Source organism: Melospiza melodia, chromosome 4, assembly GCF_035770615.1.
Source record: "Melospiza melodia melodia isolate bMelMel2 chromosome 4, bMelMel2.pri, whole genome shotgun sequence".
Classification (NCBI taxonomy): Eukaryota; Metazoa; Chordata; class Aves; order Passeriformes; family Passerellidae; genus Melospiza; species Melospiza melodia.
In genome coordinates this window covers 51,125,163-51,142,282 of record NC_086197.1, presented here as the reverse complement: position 1 = coordinate 51,142,282, position 17,120 = coordinate 51,125,163, and the positions used below count along the sequence as shown (strand labels likewise).

At 42.7% G+C, this 17,120-nt stretch overlaps 2 protein-coding genes across 3 annotated transcripts in view; both read right to left on the bottom strand.

Moving 5' to 3' along the window:
* RIC8B (RIC8 guanine nucleotide exchange factor B) overlaps positions 1–971 on the bottom strand; it is a 31,900-nt gene extending 30,929 nt beyond the window's left edge. Inside the window, exon 1 of the mRNA XM_063154377.1 lies at positions 885–971. The gene's annotated coding sequence lies outside the window, so the exon portion shown is untranslated. The remainder of the gene's footprint in view (positions 1–884) is intronic.
* A 3,535-nt stretch (positions 972–4,506) lies between these two features.
* Positions 4,507–17,120, bottom strand: part of RFX4 (regulatory factor X4) — an 87,690-nt gene continuing 75,076 nt past the window's right edge. For both annotated transcript variants that reach the window (XM_063154375.1, XM_063154374.1), the window contains exons 17-18: positions 15,098–15,236; positions 4,507–5,911 (exon numbers count right to left, since the gene is read on the bottom strand). In XM_063154375.1, coding sequence (XP_063010445.1) covers positions 5,639–5,911; positions 15,098–15,236 — 412 coding nt within the window. In that variant the 3' untranslated portion in view covers positions 4,507–5,638. The remainder of the gene's footprint in view (positions 5,912–15,097; positions 15,237–17,120) is intronic.

The window sequence follows — 17,120 nt, the reverse complement described above, 5'->3', positions numbered from 1 at the left end:
TCAAAATGCCCCTATCAGAAGGGGGGGGGGGGGGGGGGGGGAGGGGTTAATAAAAGATTAACCCAACATGTATTTTCACTCTGATTTTCACCTCCCTATATCAACAGGAAACACCTTCACTTCTTGTCTGAACATACCCATACCAGACTACAAAAGCAGCAGACCCTTACTACTTGTTCATACCTGCCAGCATTAAAAGCTCAACCTGCTCTAAGCTGTCTCCCCCTTTCGCTGTGCTTGGCCAGAAGCACGGAAAAATGACGGGGGGTCTGTCAGCCCATTTCACACACATCCCCCGCACACTGACACGGCCGCCGTCCGGGCGATGGAAAGCGCTCTCCGTTCCCGGTGACAAAGGGCTGCCCACAAAGGGCAGCTCCTCAGGCAGGTGGGCAGGTACCGAGAGACCTCAGTGTTCTTCTGCCCGGCCCCTGCCTAGCGGTGTACGCAGGTTAAAAGACTTGTGACGCAAATGAACGCTATCGAACAGCTCCTTTTACAGCCGATCACCGATAATCCCCACTACCCACTGGGCGCGCAGAACGCAAGACCGAACGTGCCGGGGCCCGAGCCCGGCAATGGGCTTTGTGCTCCCCTGCCTGCTTTCCTCCAGCCACTGCCCCGGCCCTCCAAACCCAGCAGCGCCGCGGGGCCCGGCACGGCCTGCGAGCGGGGAGCGCACGGGAGGGGCGGGACGCTGCGCCGGGCAGGGGCTCTGAGGGGCGGGGGCCATGGCGGTAGAGCGGTGAGCGCTGGGGACCCGCTGCAGAGCCCAGCCCGGGGGGGTCCAGGACGATGCTGGCGGCTCTGCCGATGGCGGGCGGGGCGGGGCGGCGACAGCGCCGGGGGAGCGGCGCAGAGGGGAGGGGGATGGAACCCGTTACCTCCTCGTTGTACCACGCCAGGACGCGCTCCACCGCCTCGGCGCCACCGCCGCCGCGCCCCTCCACGGCCTCCAGCACCGCGCCCAGCTCCGGGCCCGGCTCGGCGCCCCGCTCCATGCCCGACCGTCCCGTCCCGTCCGGTCCGGCGCCGCCGGCAGAGGCCGCGCCCCGCCCGCGCACCACAACCCGCGGCCCCTGACGCGCCCGACACTCCGCGGAAGCCGCCCGGACTGCCAGGCAGCGTCCGCGCGCCATTGGCTGGAGGGGCCGACGGCGCGCACTCCCGAGCCCTCCTATTGGCTGCCGTCCCGTCGGCCGGCTATTGCCGAGAGAGGACTCCATCTCCCAGCATGCCCGACGGCGCGGCGGCCGGCGGGGTGTGCCGCGCTTTCTTGCCGCGGGGCACGATGGGTGCTGCAGTCCGTGCCCACAGCGCGCAGGGCTCCCGCTGGGAAGAGCGGCGGTAGCCCGCTCTCGGGACGCACGGCAGCACAGGGCGCTGCCCAGCGCTTCCCTCCCTCTTTCTTAGGCTTGGCCGATTGCGCCCTGCCCTGGGCACGCCGTGTCGGTCGCAAGGCGAAGGGCTGCTACAGCTAGGGCTGGCTGCTTTTTGTTAAGCTTTTAGGTTTAAGTATCGCGGGCGAAGTCTGTGAGTGTTCCCTGAAGCGGGACTTCGCCACAGCGTCTGGCAGCAAAACCCATCTCAAGTCTAACCCACCAGAGCAGTGTGGTACACGCAAATTTTGCGTTTTGTTCAGGAGGTGGCAGGAGGGGAAGGTGCATTGGCAGAGCCAGGCAATGGTGAACAGTGCCTCTATAAAGGTTTTGCAAGACTGCGTGTTTAAACCGCTCTGAGCACATCCACAGCATTTCCAAACTCAAGGTGCCCTGTAATTGAAATTCATTGTCCAGATAGCAGAAAATTATATATTGAAGTTAACAAAACCCACTCCCCGAATATATTCATACAGAGCTGTGGCTGGTCTCTCCTCAAAATCTTTATTCCTTCAGTTCAGGAACTCGTGAGAAAGAGAAACCTTTAATCTCACAAATGACTGGTTCCAGAGCGGAAAACACCAGGGAGGTTGCATCTGCAGATGGACAGAGCCCAGAGGTAGTCAGATGTGACGGTGCCTGTCTGCAGTGTTTAAGATGCAGACCCAAACCAGAACCTGAATTTCCTCCTTAGGGGTTTCTTGCCACAAGAACTGAAATATAAATCCAGAACAACACAGTCACTGGACTGCAAGGAGTAACAAAATCCAGTCATCCAGTGTGCAGCCATTAATTCTGAGTCTGATCCATCTGTAAACTAATAGAGCTTTGGAGAGAAACCCAATAAAAAGAGTCTTTTGCTTGTTAGATTTACAACTCTATAAAAAAGTATAAGCTGGCTTAGATTTACTTCACAGCATAGCAAAACACTCATTTTACTTGCCCATAGTTTTTTTTTTTTTTTTTTTTTTTTTTTTTTTTTTTTTTTTTCTTTTAATTCCAAAACCTGAAAAATGAACATTAGGAAACTGTTACTGCCCTTTAAAGGCACATTCATCATCAGCGTGTTTTATTTTCCACTTTATGTAGTATATGAAGGATTAGGATTTCAATGAAAGAGAAGGACAGAATAAATTGCATCCTCTACCAAAGAACTGGCAGACCTTTTCAGATGGGTGCATACCACGAGCCCTTCCCATGTTAGTCAGCTTTATGTAAACCTTCCAAAGCAACGTCTGCCCCTGAATTTCATGGGTTTCAGGGTCAGTCACAACAGAATTGTGGGGCTGGGGAGGTCAGAGGCCATTTTTGTCAAAGGGTAGCGACCTTTGCAGCAAGAGGTAGCCTGACAAAAACAGGATTCATGCTACTGAATGGAGTTCTCACTGCTCTTCCCCCGCTGAGTCTTTTTTCTACCTGGTAATGAAAAATCTTGAAGAATTGTAGTGGATTTTTATAGGCATACATATATATATACATTTGTGTGTGTGTGTAGATCTGTTCAAAAATATTAAAAGTGTTATGTCAGTTATGCTGTAATGTATAATATTAGTTTCTGTTCTAATGTATATATTATATATCTATCATTTATTATATGTCTTAGCCTGTGAAAAAGATCATATCTTTATAAAAATGTGTATTTGTTGTTAGGAAAAAAGAGAATGTAAGCAATAAATTTAAAAAAAAGAGAAAAGAAAAAGGGAAAAGGAAAAGAGAAAAAAAAAGAAAAAGGAGGAGAGATAGGAAAGAAAGAAGAAAATAGGAAAAATAACAGAAGAGAAACTTCAATTGAGACAGAATATTTCACAATGTGGCGTTAAAGTTTCATCAGCAACGTTTGCATAGTCACATATTTAGTTCATATGCACATAAATGCATGGCTAGGCAAGAAAACCTAACTTTTAGTTTCCATGTTCAAGGAAAATAATTAAATAACAACCTGCAGACGCTGAATCAGGAGGTTTGACAGTTTGTACTGGGATGACTTAAGACGTTCTTGCCCCTCACCAGACATTCTACCCAGAGGTTATGGTGCTCGCCCCAGGCTGCTGCACAGCCTGTGACCTGAAAGCTGACATGGTTTGTGCTGCAGTGGCCCAGGATCAGTCCTGCTTTACTTTGCAGCTCTTCTCATGCAGGAGGTGGCCTCTGTTCCACCATTCTATACACTGCCCCCCAAGAATGTCTACTTTGAATTTCAAAGCCCTCATCAGGAAGCAGTTCAATCGCAGTTGGAAGTGCACACTCCTGAGGCATCAACACAAGTTTTTCCATTCATTTTTAAAAAAAGAAAAAAAAATATGGAGGCTTTTTTTGCAAAAGACTTTCCAAGCCCTGTTTCACAGATGATGTTCTTGGCTCTTTTTTATGAGCAGCTTTGTGGTGCTGCTGTTGGTCAGAATTTCCTCTCCCAAGACACCCAGGATGTTGCAGTTCTCCATTCAGAAATGTTTTATTATTTCTGGATCTCACACTGTGTCCAATATCCCTCCTCCCTCCTGAACAATCTGCCTGAGCTCTTCGGGGTAACAAAGCTGACCCCATAAGTGTTGAAGGATATGGAATATTTGTATGCTAAAATAGTCTCATTTTCTCCTCTTTTTCAGTCAATGGGGATTAGGCTTCTTCTGGTTTAAAAATTTACTATAAAAAAGAGCAGAAGTGCTTCTGTCTTCCGTTGAGTGGTGCGTAGGCTCGCCACCATATTGATCCTTCCAAAGATCCAGCCTTGAGTTACTGGTCAGTTCTACCCACAGATATCTCAGCAGGGCATCTGGTCCTTGGAGGGACCTTGGCAGGTCATGATCACCAGTCCATCAGGCAAGTGGAGGTGCATCACCCATTTGCCATGAATTGTACGTGCTCTCAAGTCCTTCCTTGAATAAAAGCATGATGACGTCTAACATTTTTTGAAGGTCTGGAGCTTGTAGAAATTTTTGTATTTTAAGTAAATTTAACTGGCATCTATTTACTTTCAAGAACTTTATTTAGGTGTGAAAATCCCTCATATACCTTGCACAACTGTACAAATAACACTTATGTCCATTTTAGACATAAACATGGTTATTGTCACACTGGGTGCTATCAAAGATTTTATTTACAAAACAACTACTAAAATGCCTGTTGTCATATTTCCATTTATTTATTTCTTACCCATAGGGTAATAGGTCCACCATAATTGCTTGGTGCATTTTATAATACAGAAGAAAAAGCTATGTTAATAAAAACTAACAAAAACTCACAAATAGCTACAAATCTGAAGGAAAATGTCTAAGAAAAATTCTCCCCAAAATACAATACATTTTTCCACACATACACAGTACAGAATAACTTCAAAGGCACAGCTTTGAATTTTGCTTTTATAGACGTATAGAGAATTATCACCACGGGAAGAAATTGAGAGAACAGTTTCATACCTGACAATAGATAATTAAGCAAATAATCATGTTTGCATTGTCATTTTCCTTATATAATTGCTTCATATCATCATATTTAACATACGTGGCTCTGAATTCAAAATCTTCCCAGTCCCAAGTTCCTTCTTACCTTGTCATTACTAACCAGAGAAGTTAGATTTTTCCAGATTGTGCAAACTCAACACAAATACATATATAATAAGAACAACAGTCAACTTAAGGCAGTGTATAATTCAATGCTACATGTCTTTTCTTCTCTTTTGTAAAGATCAAACTTACTAGATCAACAGAAAGGTGCATCAATATACAAAGTTAGGTGTAAACTGAAACCTACAGCAACACATGTCCTTCTAAGGAACCAGATAGAGGAATTGATATGAGTAAGTGATGACTTGGCAGAATGGTTTTTAAGGAATGTGTTAAGAGCTTAAAAGAACAGATGATGGAGTTTTGCTGAGGGCCAATTTCCTGTCTTTAATTCAAATTATAAATGGGTCCTGTTTCAGTACTTTTTTTTTGCAAGACTCATTAATGTTTGTCAATAAGAGAGGGGGTAAAACTGGCTCATTCAAACTTAGAGCACACAGGGTTGTCCCAGAATTAAAAAAGGCACCGATCGGCCCAAAAAGTGGTCCAGAACAGCACAAAAGTGTTTTTCAGCTACAGGAACATTCAGTTATACTGGTCTGCAATCTGCCCATATCAGGAAAAATATTTATCTGCCCAGGATCTTTTCCATTTTCACCTTCCTTGAAGAACGTCCACAAAAAGTCCCACATGGCATGAAGCTTTTGTAACTCCTGTACAGTGGGAGTGTGTGGGCTCAGCTTATAGCAGTCATCTTCATTTAGCCCAGCCTGTAGTGGCTTCCCCATTGATGTATGCAAAGCCGGGAAAGTGTTGCATGTGCTCATACTCAGAATTCCTGCGTGCTGTCAGGGGCGCGTACATGTCACTGGAATTGCCATATCTTGTGGAGTGCATGGAGGAGCTGGTGTAGCAGGAGTTGGCAGCTGGGACCTCTGGCCAGCGTGGAGTCACTGGTGTGGGATGCAGCCTGGGAGTACTGCTCATCAAACAGGGCTCCATTCTTGATGTTGGGCCATTGAAGGGGTACTAGAATTAAAAAAAAAAAAATAAATCAAAGAATCATCTGCCGCATACTTCATTTTAAAATAAGGGCTGGTGGTGTCGCAATTCTGTGTTTAGAAAAGCCAAAATCGTATGAATTAACAGCTATCCAACAAGGTAGCATACTGAAGGTGAAATATCAGATAACCATTGTCTGCTGTAAACCAAAGTTTCAGGGAAAGTCTTGCAAAATAGTCACTTATTTTAAATACTGAATTAATTTATTGAAGTGCTGGATATATCTGGAAAACAGGAGAAAAATAGATTGAATTAATCTTTTTTTCTCCCACTTTTACTCAAAAACTTGCTATTTACTAAGAATCAGAAAATAAAATGTCCTAACTCTTCCTCACTCAAGTGAGTTTTGAGGGAGAGGAGCAAAAGAATCTTTATTTCTGGTAAAGTGCCTTCTCTTTAAAGTGTTCACAAGACATCCTGACAGTTTCTTCAGGAAAACAGTATGGTCTGGCCCCAAAACCAGCAGCTAATTGGAGAACTTATGGAAAGAGGCAGGCAGGAGGAGAATCTTTCTAGTTCCCAGCTGTTCACAGTGACACTTGGAAACTAGAAATCAAAGTCTGACAAATAGCTTCCACTAAGGAAGGACAAGATAGGAAGGAAAAGAGAGCAGCTTTTGCCCTCTAGCTACAGACTGCAACAGAAAGTAAATTGTGCTTATGAGGGCTTGCTTAGCATGTATTTATCTTATTGCCTGTCCTGCAGGAGCAGATAATCTGTGTGCTGTCTGAGGAACAGCTCTCCCTGTTTTGTCCCTGTTGTCCATGCGCATGACAGAGATGGTGAGGATCCCTGTTACTCTTGGCCAGCCATATATTTTCAGAGCTTCTACATTTTACATCTTTATACCTTTTCTGCAAAAAAGTGTCACAGTTAACATTTTCATATCTTGGGTTGTTTGACACTGTGGTATTTCTCTAACTTGAAAGCTGTCACCAAAGCAGGACTATCACTTCTGATACTTACAAACCTTGCAAGTGGCATGCCAAAGCTTTCTACTGCTGCAAAACTCCTCATGTTTTGGAGGCTTATGGAGAGAACAGCTGGAGTAGGTGCTCCTAGGAAGGGAGGTAGCAGAGATTCCCAAGGGGTCTCATTACATTACACCACTGTGGATGGGCCCGGGGTTAATCAGTTGCATAAGCAACTGTTACATAACCCCAAGGCAATTGCAGCAGCGTCTCCATGAGGACTTTGTGCTGCCTCCCTTCAGAGCACAGCCGGGAAGGCAGGCCAAATATGCCTTGACAAACGTATTTGAACAGTTCACAAGCCTCAGGCAGCTCAGAGCCACACATTTGCTACTCCTAACTAGAGAGGAGAAAAAGACTTTTTGACCAACATACAGTAGTTAGCGATTTAGCACATCCCTGTGTGTCCCAGGGACACAGGCCAGTAGGCAGATGAGAGGGAAGACATCAAAGGTGTTATCTAGCCTGTACTTCCCATCACCACACAGGCTGGATCTACCTGTGCCATCACACTGCTGAAACGGGGCATTAAACTGCAGCACCACCCTGGAACATTGACATTTCAACACTGTTCTGCTAATCCAGCTCTGGAATAAGCTGTCCTGATGTCGGGATCCAGAGTGACTCCGAGAAAAGTTCGAAAGTCTCTTTTCCCAGCCCGGCGCTTGAAGAAGGAGTCAGGGCTCTTCATTTCTCGGTTTCAAGGTTGTTTATTTTATCTTATCTATAAAAAATTTTCTCCTGCCCGGATGAGGTCAGCTCAGCAAGACAGTCTGAGGCACTCTGCCTGCCCACATACAGTGTTAGGTCTAAAAACTACGTATACAATGTTTACAATTACTTTCCAATACCTATCACCTGTGTTAGACAGTGAGCTTCTACTCGAAACCAACCTGTAAGTGCCAACATCACAGCAGAAGATGGAGGCCAAGAAGAAGAAGGAGAAAGGCTGGACACACCCAGTTCCCTCCATCTTGCCTCCTGAACCCTCATACCAAAACCCCTAAAATCTACTTTTCCACCCTGTGATAACTTCATTAATATTCTACTTAAACTGTTGTGGTTTGCTGATCTTCATACAAGGTTGGTAATTTGCTCCATGGGTCATAATCAAAACAACAGGCATTTTGGGCTCTGTGCCTGGCAGGAATCTTGGCTGCTCAGGACAGCCAGAGGGATGTCCTGGGTCCTGACATCCTGGCAACACTGACAACAGGTTTCTACAACATCATCTAAATTTCCAAATTCACTCCACAGGAAGTTTTTTCCTGTGGAAAAAGGAAAGTACTTCCTGTGGAAGTAGGAAAGTTCAGCAGAGCTTACATACTGAGCAGAAAAAGCCTTATATTCCTTTGAAGGAGAACCAAGTCTTCAGACTTGTTGGCTTTCCAAAAGCTTTCATTGAAGATGAGAACTTCCAATGACCATTAACAATGAAACTCAAGCTTTGAAGCAATATGTGTCACAAGCTAAAAACTTTCTTCCTTGTCTTCAGAAGGGTTTTACTTGATACCAGTTGTGGTGGACTTTGCCTTTATTACCCATTGATCTATACATTAAATCACTGTAGATTCTTGTACTAAAAGAGCGTACCTATAACAGGATTACCCTAGACTTCTGCTGTAATACACCAGTGATTCTCTCTTGTCTCCTTCACAATGAGATAATTGAGCTATTCTGTTGTTAACCATAACAGAAGCCTTTGCCATCCTGTCTCAGTGCAATTTTCCCTTGAGGTTTTGAAACAAAGGTTGTGACTTCTAACAGGGGAATTACGTGCTTTCATATCCCTTACTAATGCCAAGAGAAATCCGTCTTCAGCAAGGATAATTTGCTATTTGAAAATTTGTAGGCTGCAAAAACATTCACCTGTCATCAAGAAGAAGAGAATGAACTCTGGGAATATTGTGGTGGGTCCCCTTGTTGTACACAGCAATATGTGGGGAAGCCACATGATGTCTTTTTGGTCGTTTGGAACCACAAAACTTGCGCCAGTGAGTGAATGAAATCTTGGCTCCCAGAATGAACTTCAGGATGCACCAAAAAAGAAAGATTTTCCTCCTCCAATATGCAGCCCAGAGGCCATGCCTAGGCTTACTGAGAAGGCAGGGGAATGGCTCTGCATAAGGGGACAGGATACAGTGTGCTGCTTTTCCTTTTCATCGAGCGCACCCGATGCAGCTGTGTTTATGAATGTGTCATGAATGTAAAAAGAATAATTGCTTGAAAATAACATAGACTCTAAATATCCAGTATTTTACAATAAATTCTGTTATGACTGAATGCAAGATGGAAAGTTTTGTAATGGTAGGTCAGCTAATCGCAAATGACTCAGTGGCTTCTTTTTCCCTACAGTGAAGAGACTATTGAAAGACAATATTTTTAAAGTACTCGTTGGCCCCTGCCTGACTATTAACTCACCCAATGAAGCATCTATTCAGCCTTGTTGGAGTGTCCAAAGCAGAGCCATCTGGGCGGATGCCTGCCCATGCTGCCTGAATCACCTTTCACACTCTACATCCGGTTAATGAAGAGTGCTTAAGCTGAACTCAAAACACTGGGGCCTAGTGATCTTTGCCAGATATAAAAGCGACATTTGTTGGAGGACTCTTGACAGGAAATTACCATTTTCTGGGTTGACTCACACTTGTTACTACTGCTGCCATTAGACCTAGACAAGAAGCCTTTTAAGCCTGTGAGACTTTGAGCAGATTATTGTTAAGGCCTTGCCCAAAAAAGTAAAATTAATTCCATTTATTTTAGTATTATTTTAGAAAATACACCATTAAATATGTCTTCCCATGAAGTGAAGGCTGAGGTTCTACAGTGAAAGGATGGAGAATAATCTCTTTATCCTTATTTTCAACTCACCAACCAATTATAAATGGAAGTGAAAGGTTTCAGTGTCCAAACAGCAAAATATTTTCCTTATGAATGTGGCTCTGACTTTACATTGTATTAGCTCCCACTTTGCTGGATGCTGTAAATTAACACTGCATGCTAGCCACTACTTTAGGACTTGCAAGTAACACATAGCAGAAACTACTGAACTGTGGAGAGCTGGCTATAAATTAACTTCATAAAAATATGTTTAAATCTTATAAAATTACATAATTGATACTATTTATTAAAGGCATCTTTATCACCCTAAATTTACCCTTTTTTCCACAAATTGAACCTTATTGAATCTGTAAATTAAGCTGAATGAAACTTTGAAGTCCATCTAAGGGATTTTGGTACTTTTGGGAGTGGCATTTGGAGCCTTAGGAAAATGCGATTTGTAATTATCTCAAATGAAGACATCTGTTTCCTGTTGCATTCAATACATAATTACTTCAATTACATGCTAACAGTCTCAAGGCCCTTATAAAAGCATACAGTTGGGGAACAATGACTCTTGCTGCATGGGTGGGATTTGGGCAGTATTTCTGTCTTTCTGTCATTACCAGCTGTTTGATGACAGAGTGGTTATTGGGGAGGGTGTTATTCTTACTGCACTGGTATAGTCATGAGTTTATAATGTGTATAAGCTGGAAGATTGAGAACTTTTCCCCTTTTTTTTTTTCCCAAAGTAGATGAGCCAGAACAACATGAATGGACACTGAAGCATGGGCTCTGTCTGAGAGAGGATTTCTTTGGCTCCCCCATTGTCACAAAAAAGTTACTACTGTTTTCCAGTACTGCTTCTAGAAAATCCTGCTGCAGAGATATATGAAGTGAAGACATGGTTTAGTGGAATTGTGGCATGCAGTATTTTATAGAAAAACTGAGTCGTGCTGCATGCTGCACCCTGGGAAGTTTTATGAGACCATTGCACTCCACAGAGCAGTTCAGGAGAGTCAGAGTAATAACACTGCTTACATTTCCTTTAACTATGGCCCAAACACTGTGCTCTGGGCCTCTGAGAGGTGCAGACCTGACCTACTGCTGAACAGCAGACTGTACTGCTGCGCATTTTCCAGAGGGATTTGTTCTGCTGCCCACGCCATGGAAGTAAATTATGATCTTCATAAATGCAGCTTAAAGGCAGCAAAAACAAACAAACAAATAGATTCATTCTTGTCTTTAAGATAGGAGCAGCATGGTACAAAAGGAGCTGTGCTGCTGTGCTGCTTCTATGGCTCTCTGTCACCTGAGATTGACTGTTTGGAGATGGCTGTTCCATTTTGGAAGCAGCAAAGGAGAAAAGGTAAAATGAGGCTGTGTTTAGTGTGACATCAAGGAGGGATTCTCAGATCTAGGTGGCTAATGTGGCAGCTTCTTGGCTGAGCCCTCCTACCTACTCTGAGAGTCAAGTTTGCACAGAAAGGCTCGAGGGAAGCTCCAGCTCCATCAGGTTCCCTCTTTAGCACAACTGAGAGAACAGGACATTCACAGCCCTGCAGTCCTTGGATAACTCCAGTGCACAGAGCACCTGTCACAACAGAAACTAAAGAGATGATAATGCTAAATTCTGCAAGAGATGACAGGGAGGAGGTGAGGAAGGAGTGATGCAGATCTATAATGTCTTGAATGGTGAGAGAAGATAAACAGGGAATGAATATTCACTATTCCTCATCACCCAAAAAACCCTAGGGCACCCAATGCATTAAGAAGAGAATGAGTGTTTCATGCAATGCCTGACAAAGTGCATATGTACAAAAAAGCTCAAAGACAGGGTAATGGAGAGTGGTTTGCTAGAAAAACATCATTCCAACTGCTGCTTCCTACTCAGGATATCCCTAGCTTAGCTCTTGCCGAAGGCATCATAGCTATGCTGGAGAAAGGACTACCTTCTACTTACCCTGCTTCTAAGACTTTTCCTCCACACACCTGTTTCTGGTCGTTGCTAGAGGTAGGACCTGTATAACTGAACCTACAGTGTGATTCACTACAGCTACACATCAGGATACTTACAGTTAAAGATGTGCATCTTTATATGTTACCAGATATGTTAAAATGTGTACTACTGCAGATTATTCTAATTATTAGTAGGTTTATTCTTCCTACTAAAAGTGTTAGCATTGAAATTGACAAAGAAAGATTACTGCATCATGGATTAGTTTGTATTTAAGCAAAAGGTAGAACTATGTGAATTGAAATACTTTGGATAGCCTGAAAGAGGATTAAGACCTGTCCAGCAAGGGTGGATGTTGCAGATAAAAGCTGTGCTCAGAAGCCAGTCAAGCCTACACTGTGACTTTGTGAAGATGTTGTAACTCTCTGCTAAACTCAACACAGGTTGATGAGACCTCTCAGAGGCTTCAGGCAAGAGTTGTTGCGTATCTTTGACCTTGGCACCTGGTACCTAAACTACAGAAGCAGAAGAAATAAAGAACTGATGAAATAAACTCTCTGTATAGATGTGTTTATGTACACACACACACACAAAATAATTCCCTTCTATATGATGGTGGAGTAGCACCAGAATATCGTATACAATCCTGCACTATGGCTTAGAGAATTAGGTAGTAACAGATCAATCTGTAGATCATTTTTCATTTGTCTGCCAGGCCCTTGGCCAGTAAGCCAAGTCAAGAAATGAGCAATCAGGCCTGGAATTACAAGTAAGGAACTGTTCTGAGAATTACTCACAGATGGTGAGGGAAGAAGAAAAAATTGGGATTAAGACCAAGGTTTGAACAGACTGTTCCTGTCATCAAAAAGACTCTTAGCCATCAGTGGAAATTAGTCAGCCCATACTGCCAGACCCCCACCTGCACTTTTTGAGATCTGTAAAGTAATACTGAATAATAAATATTAAAATAGTAAGTAGTAAAATATCTACATCTGTGTGACTTCTTCCCCAGCACAGCCTCACTCTCAAGATTCCAATGACAAAATCAAAATTCTCAAAGTAGCTGATAAAACCTGGAGTGTGTCACTCTCTTCCATAGAAAGAGGTTGGATATGATGTTCTTCAAGACCAAAATAGTTATTAATAGTTGCAGCTTAAACCCCACCACAACTACATGCCACCTACTTTGGCTCAGATCCTTGTTTGGGACAAGGGCTCTCCCTGAATCCATGTTTGTAGAGAATTCATCACACACACAGATTGTTTGGGGTTTTTTTTCCCCAAAGGAGTTAATCCCTAGACACTGTTCTAAAGAGCATGGTAGAATAGTTGCTAAAGTTGAGCCAAAGTTCTATATTTGGCCAGAATGTAGATTATAACAAAGAGTTCTTTTGAAAGTTATGGTCAAAGCCTTCTCTTCCCAGCTGATTATACTCCCACAGCTCTGCACATTGCAGCCCCTTTGGTTTCAAGTATAGCGGCAGCTGTTGATATATTCACTGTAAATTTGGCTTCCTGTATTTTGATTTTGCAACATCACGAGTCCTACTGCAACTCCTTTCAACATGTTCCCCTCACAAAGACCATTAGAAAAAGAGCAGTTCCCTAACATCTTATTAGGGACATCTTACGAACTTTTTTTTTGTTAAAAGTAGCTAAGAAAGGACTTATTATCAAAGCTAACTTAGCTAACTTAGCTTTAAAAACACTGTCAGCAAATTTTATATCAAACTGTTAAGTAATTTGAAATAATTTTTCAAAAGTAAGGTTCCAATTTGTAACTCCTCTCAATACCGAACAAGCACATTGATATGGTTTTTTTGGCTGTGTTCTGCTGTGCAATTCCATCTCAGTTTATAAGCAGAATGAGAAAGAACATGCCACATAGACATTGAAATAATTTTCCTTTAAAGTGTGATCATTAAAGCATAGCTGTTCTTCATATGTCTTCAGGATAGTGTTTCAAAGACTAGCAAGAGAGAAAAAATGATCTGACATCTGCACTTGTAGAGACAGCCTACTACAGTGTGAAAGATGTTTGCCTGAGTTCAGTGTTTGCTACTGCTTGCATACAGCATGTTAACCAAGATATGAGTAAACTAAAAATGTGTTGATCTTGATTTGCTTTACTTGTTTCTTGAGATAACAGGGTAAGACCTATACTGACAAATGGAAGAAAACAAAACTGTCCCAGGATGCTGCACTTCAATGTTCATTCACTTTCCTGCTGAAGATGGAGCAGCTGCAAAAACCCTCAGACAAAGCCAGACACCTCATGTAGTCTGATAGACCAGGTGCTACAAATGGATGAGAAGTTGAAGAAGCTCATCCTTTCCCTAAGTCATTGTTGAGCTGCTCCAAATGAACATCTTGGGTTTGTACAGGTCTCAAAAAGCTTTAAGGAGATCAATACCATGATTCTTATCTTACAGCTAGGGAAAATTAAGCATAAAAAGGAGAAATAACTCCTTAAGGTCATGTGGCAGATTGATTCTGAAGACCAGAATAAGATGCAGCTTTTTTGTGCTCAGTTTCAAAGCACTACCAAATTCATTTGCATCTGCTATGAAACTGTTGCAGTCGAGTGATGATAGTTAAGCATGGCAGTCCCTCACACACTGTTATAAATTTCTGGTAGAGGGTAAGTGGTGCTATGTGAAAATGGAAGTGGAATACCCCGATGCCATCACCTTCTGCCTGTGTCTGCCCTTTGCCAGTCTTCCAGCAGAGAGCCCAGAGAGGAGCTGCCTACACTGAGTAAGCACCAACTGCATTAGCCCTCCAACAGTGGCACTACCTTGGAACTCCTGCCAGATCTGATCCTCACACCTCCTCAGTGCTGGCTCCTACTGGCTCAGCTTTGTGAGGTGGAAGAGTTATTGGTATAATTTCTGAATATTTTAGTAGGAGACCACAGGATACAGGTTGAACAACTTCTGCAGTGGTGTCCTGAAGTTATTCAAACTGTATGCAGAACTCACTGTTTCGGCAAATTCCTAAACATGGGTATCCTCAAAAGCAGAGACCCCAAAAGAACTCACTATGGCCTCTGCATCTTCAGCTAAATGAAAACACTTTTATTTCTTCTTAGAGATTTCTTCCTGCTCGCAACTCCTAAGAATCATACAAATAGTTGTAATTGTTTTCCTTTAGCTACTCCTTAAAACAGAAACAGATCCAGACTGCTGGATTTTAGAGTTAATACTTTATACTAACAATCAAAAGCTACTCCTGATCTCCACTGAAATTAAAAGATACCTAGGTAATATTCGAAAATAAAAAATAAGAGGAGCCATCGATAACTAGACAGCTTATGGATTCAGACAGCTAATGTGCTGATAAATTTTAAAAAGGAATTGTTTTAAATGTTATAACAACTATCATCAAGTAATAAATGGAGATTACCTGTGAAGAGCTTCTGTGGTAAGCTGAGTAGTGAAGTGGTCCAGAAATAGCAGCATCATGTGGTAAGGATGGATACTGACTCTGCATTGGATGGGGATGCTGGTTGCTATAGCTACCATAGTTGTAACTTCCTGTGTATCTAAAATACATCAAAAGCCACTTTTAGTATGCACAATAATTTATTCGCACTAATCATTCCACAACTTTTATGAAACATACCTTTTCATTTTTTAATAGGAGGATCATATTTTAAATCTTTTTCAAAAAGATATTTTCCAGCTCAGATGGGAAGCAGATGCCACTAGTGAAAGTGTGTGTCCAGCACAACATCAAAGAGAGAGACCCAGCATGTTTCTGTGACTAATTTTAAACTGCAGACTCAGCTCTGCACTTTCTGAGGAGAAAGTGTCTTTCCCTTTTATTGTTACCTAATGCCATGTTCCCAGGAAATTGCTGTCCAGGCTGAGGAAGTATGGTAAGCCCTGACTTGAAGAACTACAATGAGTTCAGCCACCTCCATGTACTTCAGTCAGATGTTCCTTTTTTGGGAGGGAGAGGAGTGAGTGAGTTTGAATCTGAAGCATACAATGTTCAGCTTTAGCACAGCCAAATACATAAGGGAGTGGGATGTGAGGTTGGAGAACCTGTCTACTCTCTTTGTTGAATTCCAAACTCCTGCCAGGGGGCATCCAGAAGCAAAGGAGGGAGCAGTTTCCTTAGCTACTGAGTCAGTGTTAGCCAGCATTGTTTGAACCATTCGCCAGCAGAAGATGCATGAACACTTTCTGCAATCTCCCCGCTTTTGTGAACATGTGAACATCTAATCTTTGTTGTCTCTCAGAAAAGCTGATTCACCTAGATTAAAATGTTTCCTCAAATCACCATAATCCAACACCAGAGGCAAGAAATATCTGCAGAAACAGAAAATTCTCACATATATACACACATAACATAGACACTGTCTTACTGTGGTCTGTTCCACGTCTTGAATACTCTCAGCTCCGGAACCTCTGTGCTGATTTCTGCCTCCACCTAACAGTCATATTTCTGGATAAGAAAGATGTTCCCTTTCTCCTTATCCAGGTTTTCCCAGTAAGACCTTAATAGTGACATTCAAACAGATATCTAAACCTAATCACATCCAAGATGGAATAAGATGCAGGGTTCAAATTAATCTACTGATACCCTTCCAAACAGTTTAGAGTCTTTCACACAGTGAAAACACTTGGGGCAAAGTTAATGAGTTTGCAACAAGACTGAGGAACACAGTAAAACCTTTTGAACCTATTGCATCATAGCACCACTTGGGCATTTGCTGATCTTGCTATATTGTTTATTCCTTCTCCATCAATCAGTTTATGACTTGTGTGTTAGTTATGGGCATCTGTGAGTTATGCACTGAATCAAATGAGGATGGCACAGAAGAAATGCTGCTTAATGAAAACAGCACTGAGAGCTTTAGCAACTGTCCAAAACCTTTCCAGAAGAAATAATGTTACATAAATTTTTACCTGTAATTGTTTTAATTGAGAGCCTTGAGCAAATTTTGGTGATAGAGAATATTAGAATATTATGGTGATAATGTGTCTGTATGACCAAACCGTGGAAATTTTTTCATCTGCAGGTTAACAGTAGTTATTGAATCACTGAGGTTGGAAGGGACTTGTGGAGTCTATCTAGTCTAAACCTCCTGCTCAAAGCAGGGTCCATGAGAGGAGCCTGCCCAGAATTGTATCCAGCTGGAGTTTCTACATCAGCAAGGATGAAAACTCCATAGCTTTTCTGGGCAGCCTGCCCCAGGGTTTGATCACACTTACATTAAAGCAACTTTTTTGTTTTATTTTTTAAAAGAATTTCTCATACTTCTAATTGTGCTTGTCTTGTCATTAAATACTGCTGGAAGGCACCTGTCTCTGTCTTCTTTACATCCCCCCAGCAGGTATTTATATGCACTGATAAGACCCTACCTGAGCCCTCTCTGCCTGATGCTAAATAACCTCAGCTTTCTCAGTCTCTCTTTGTA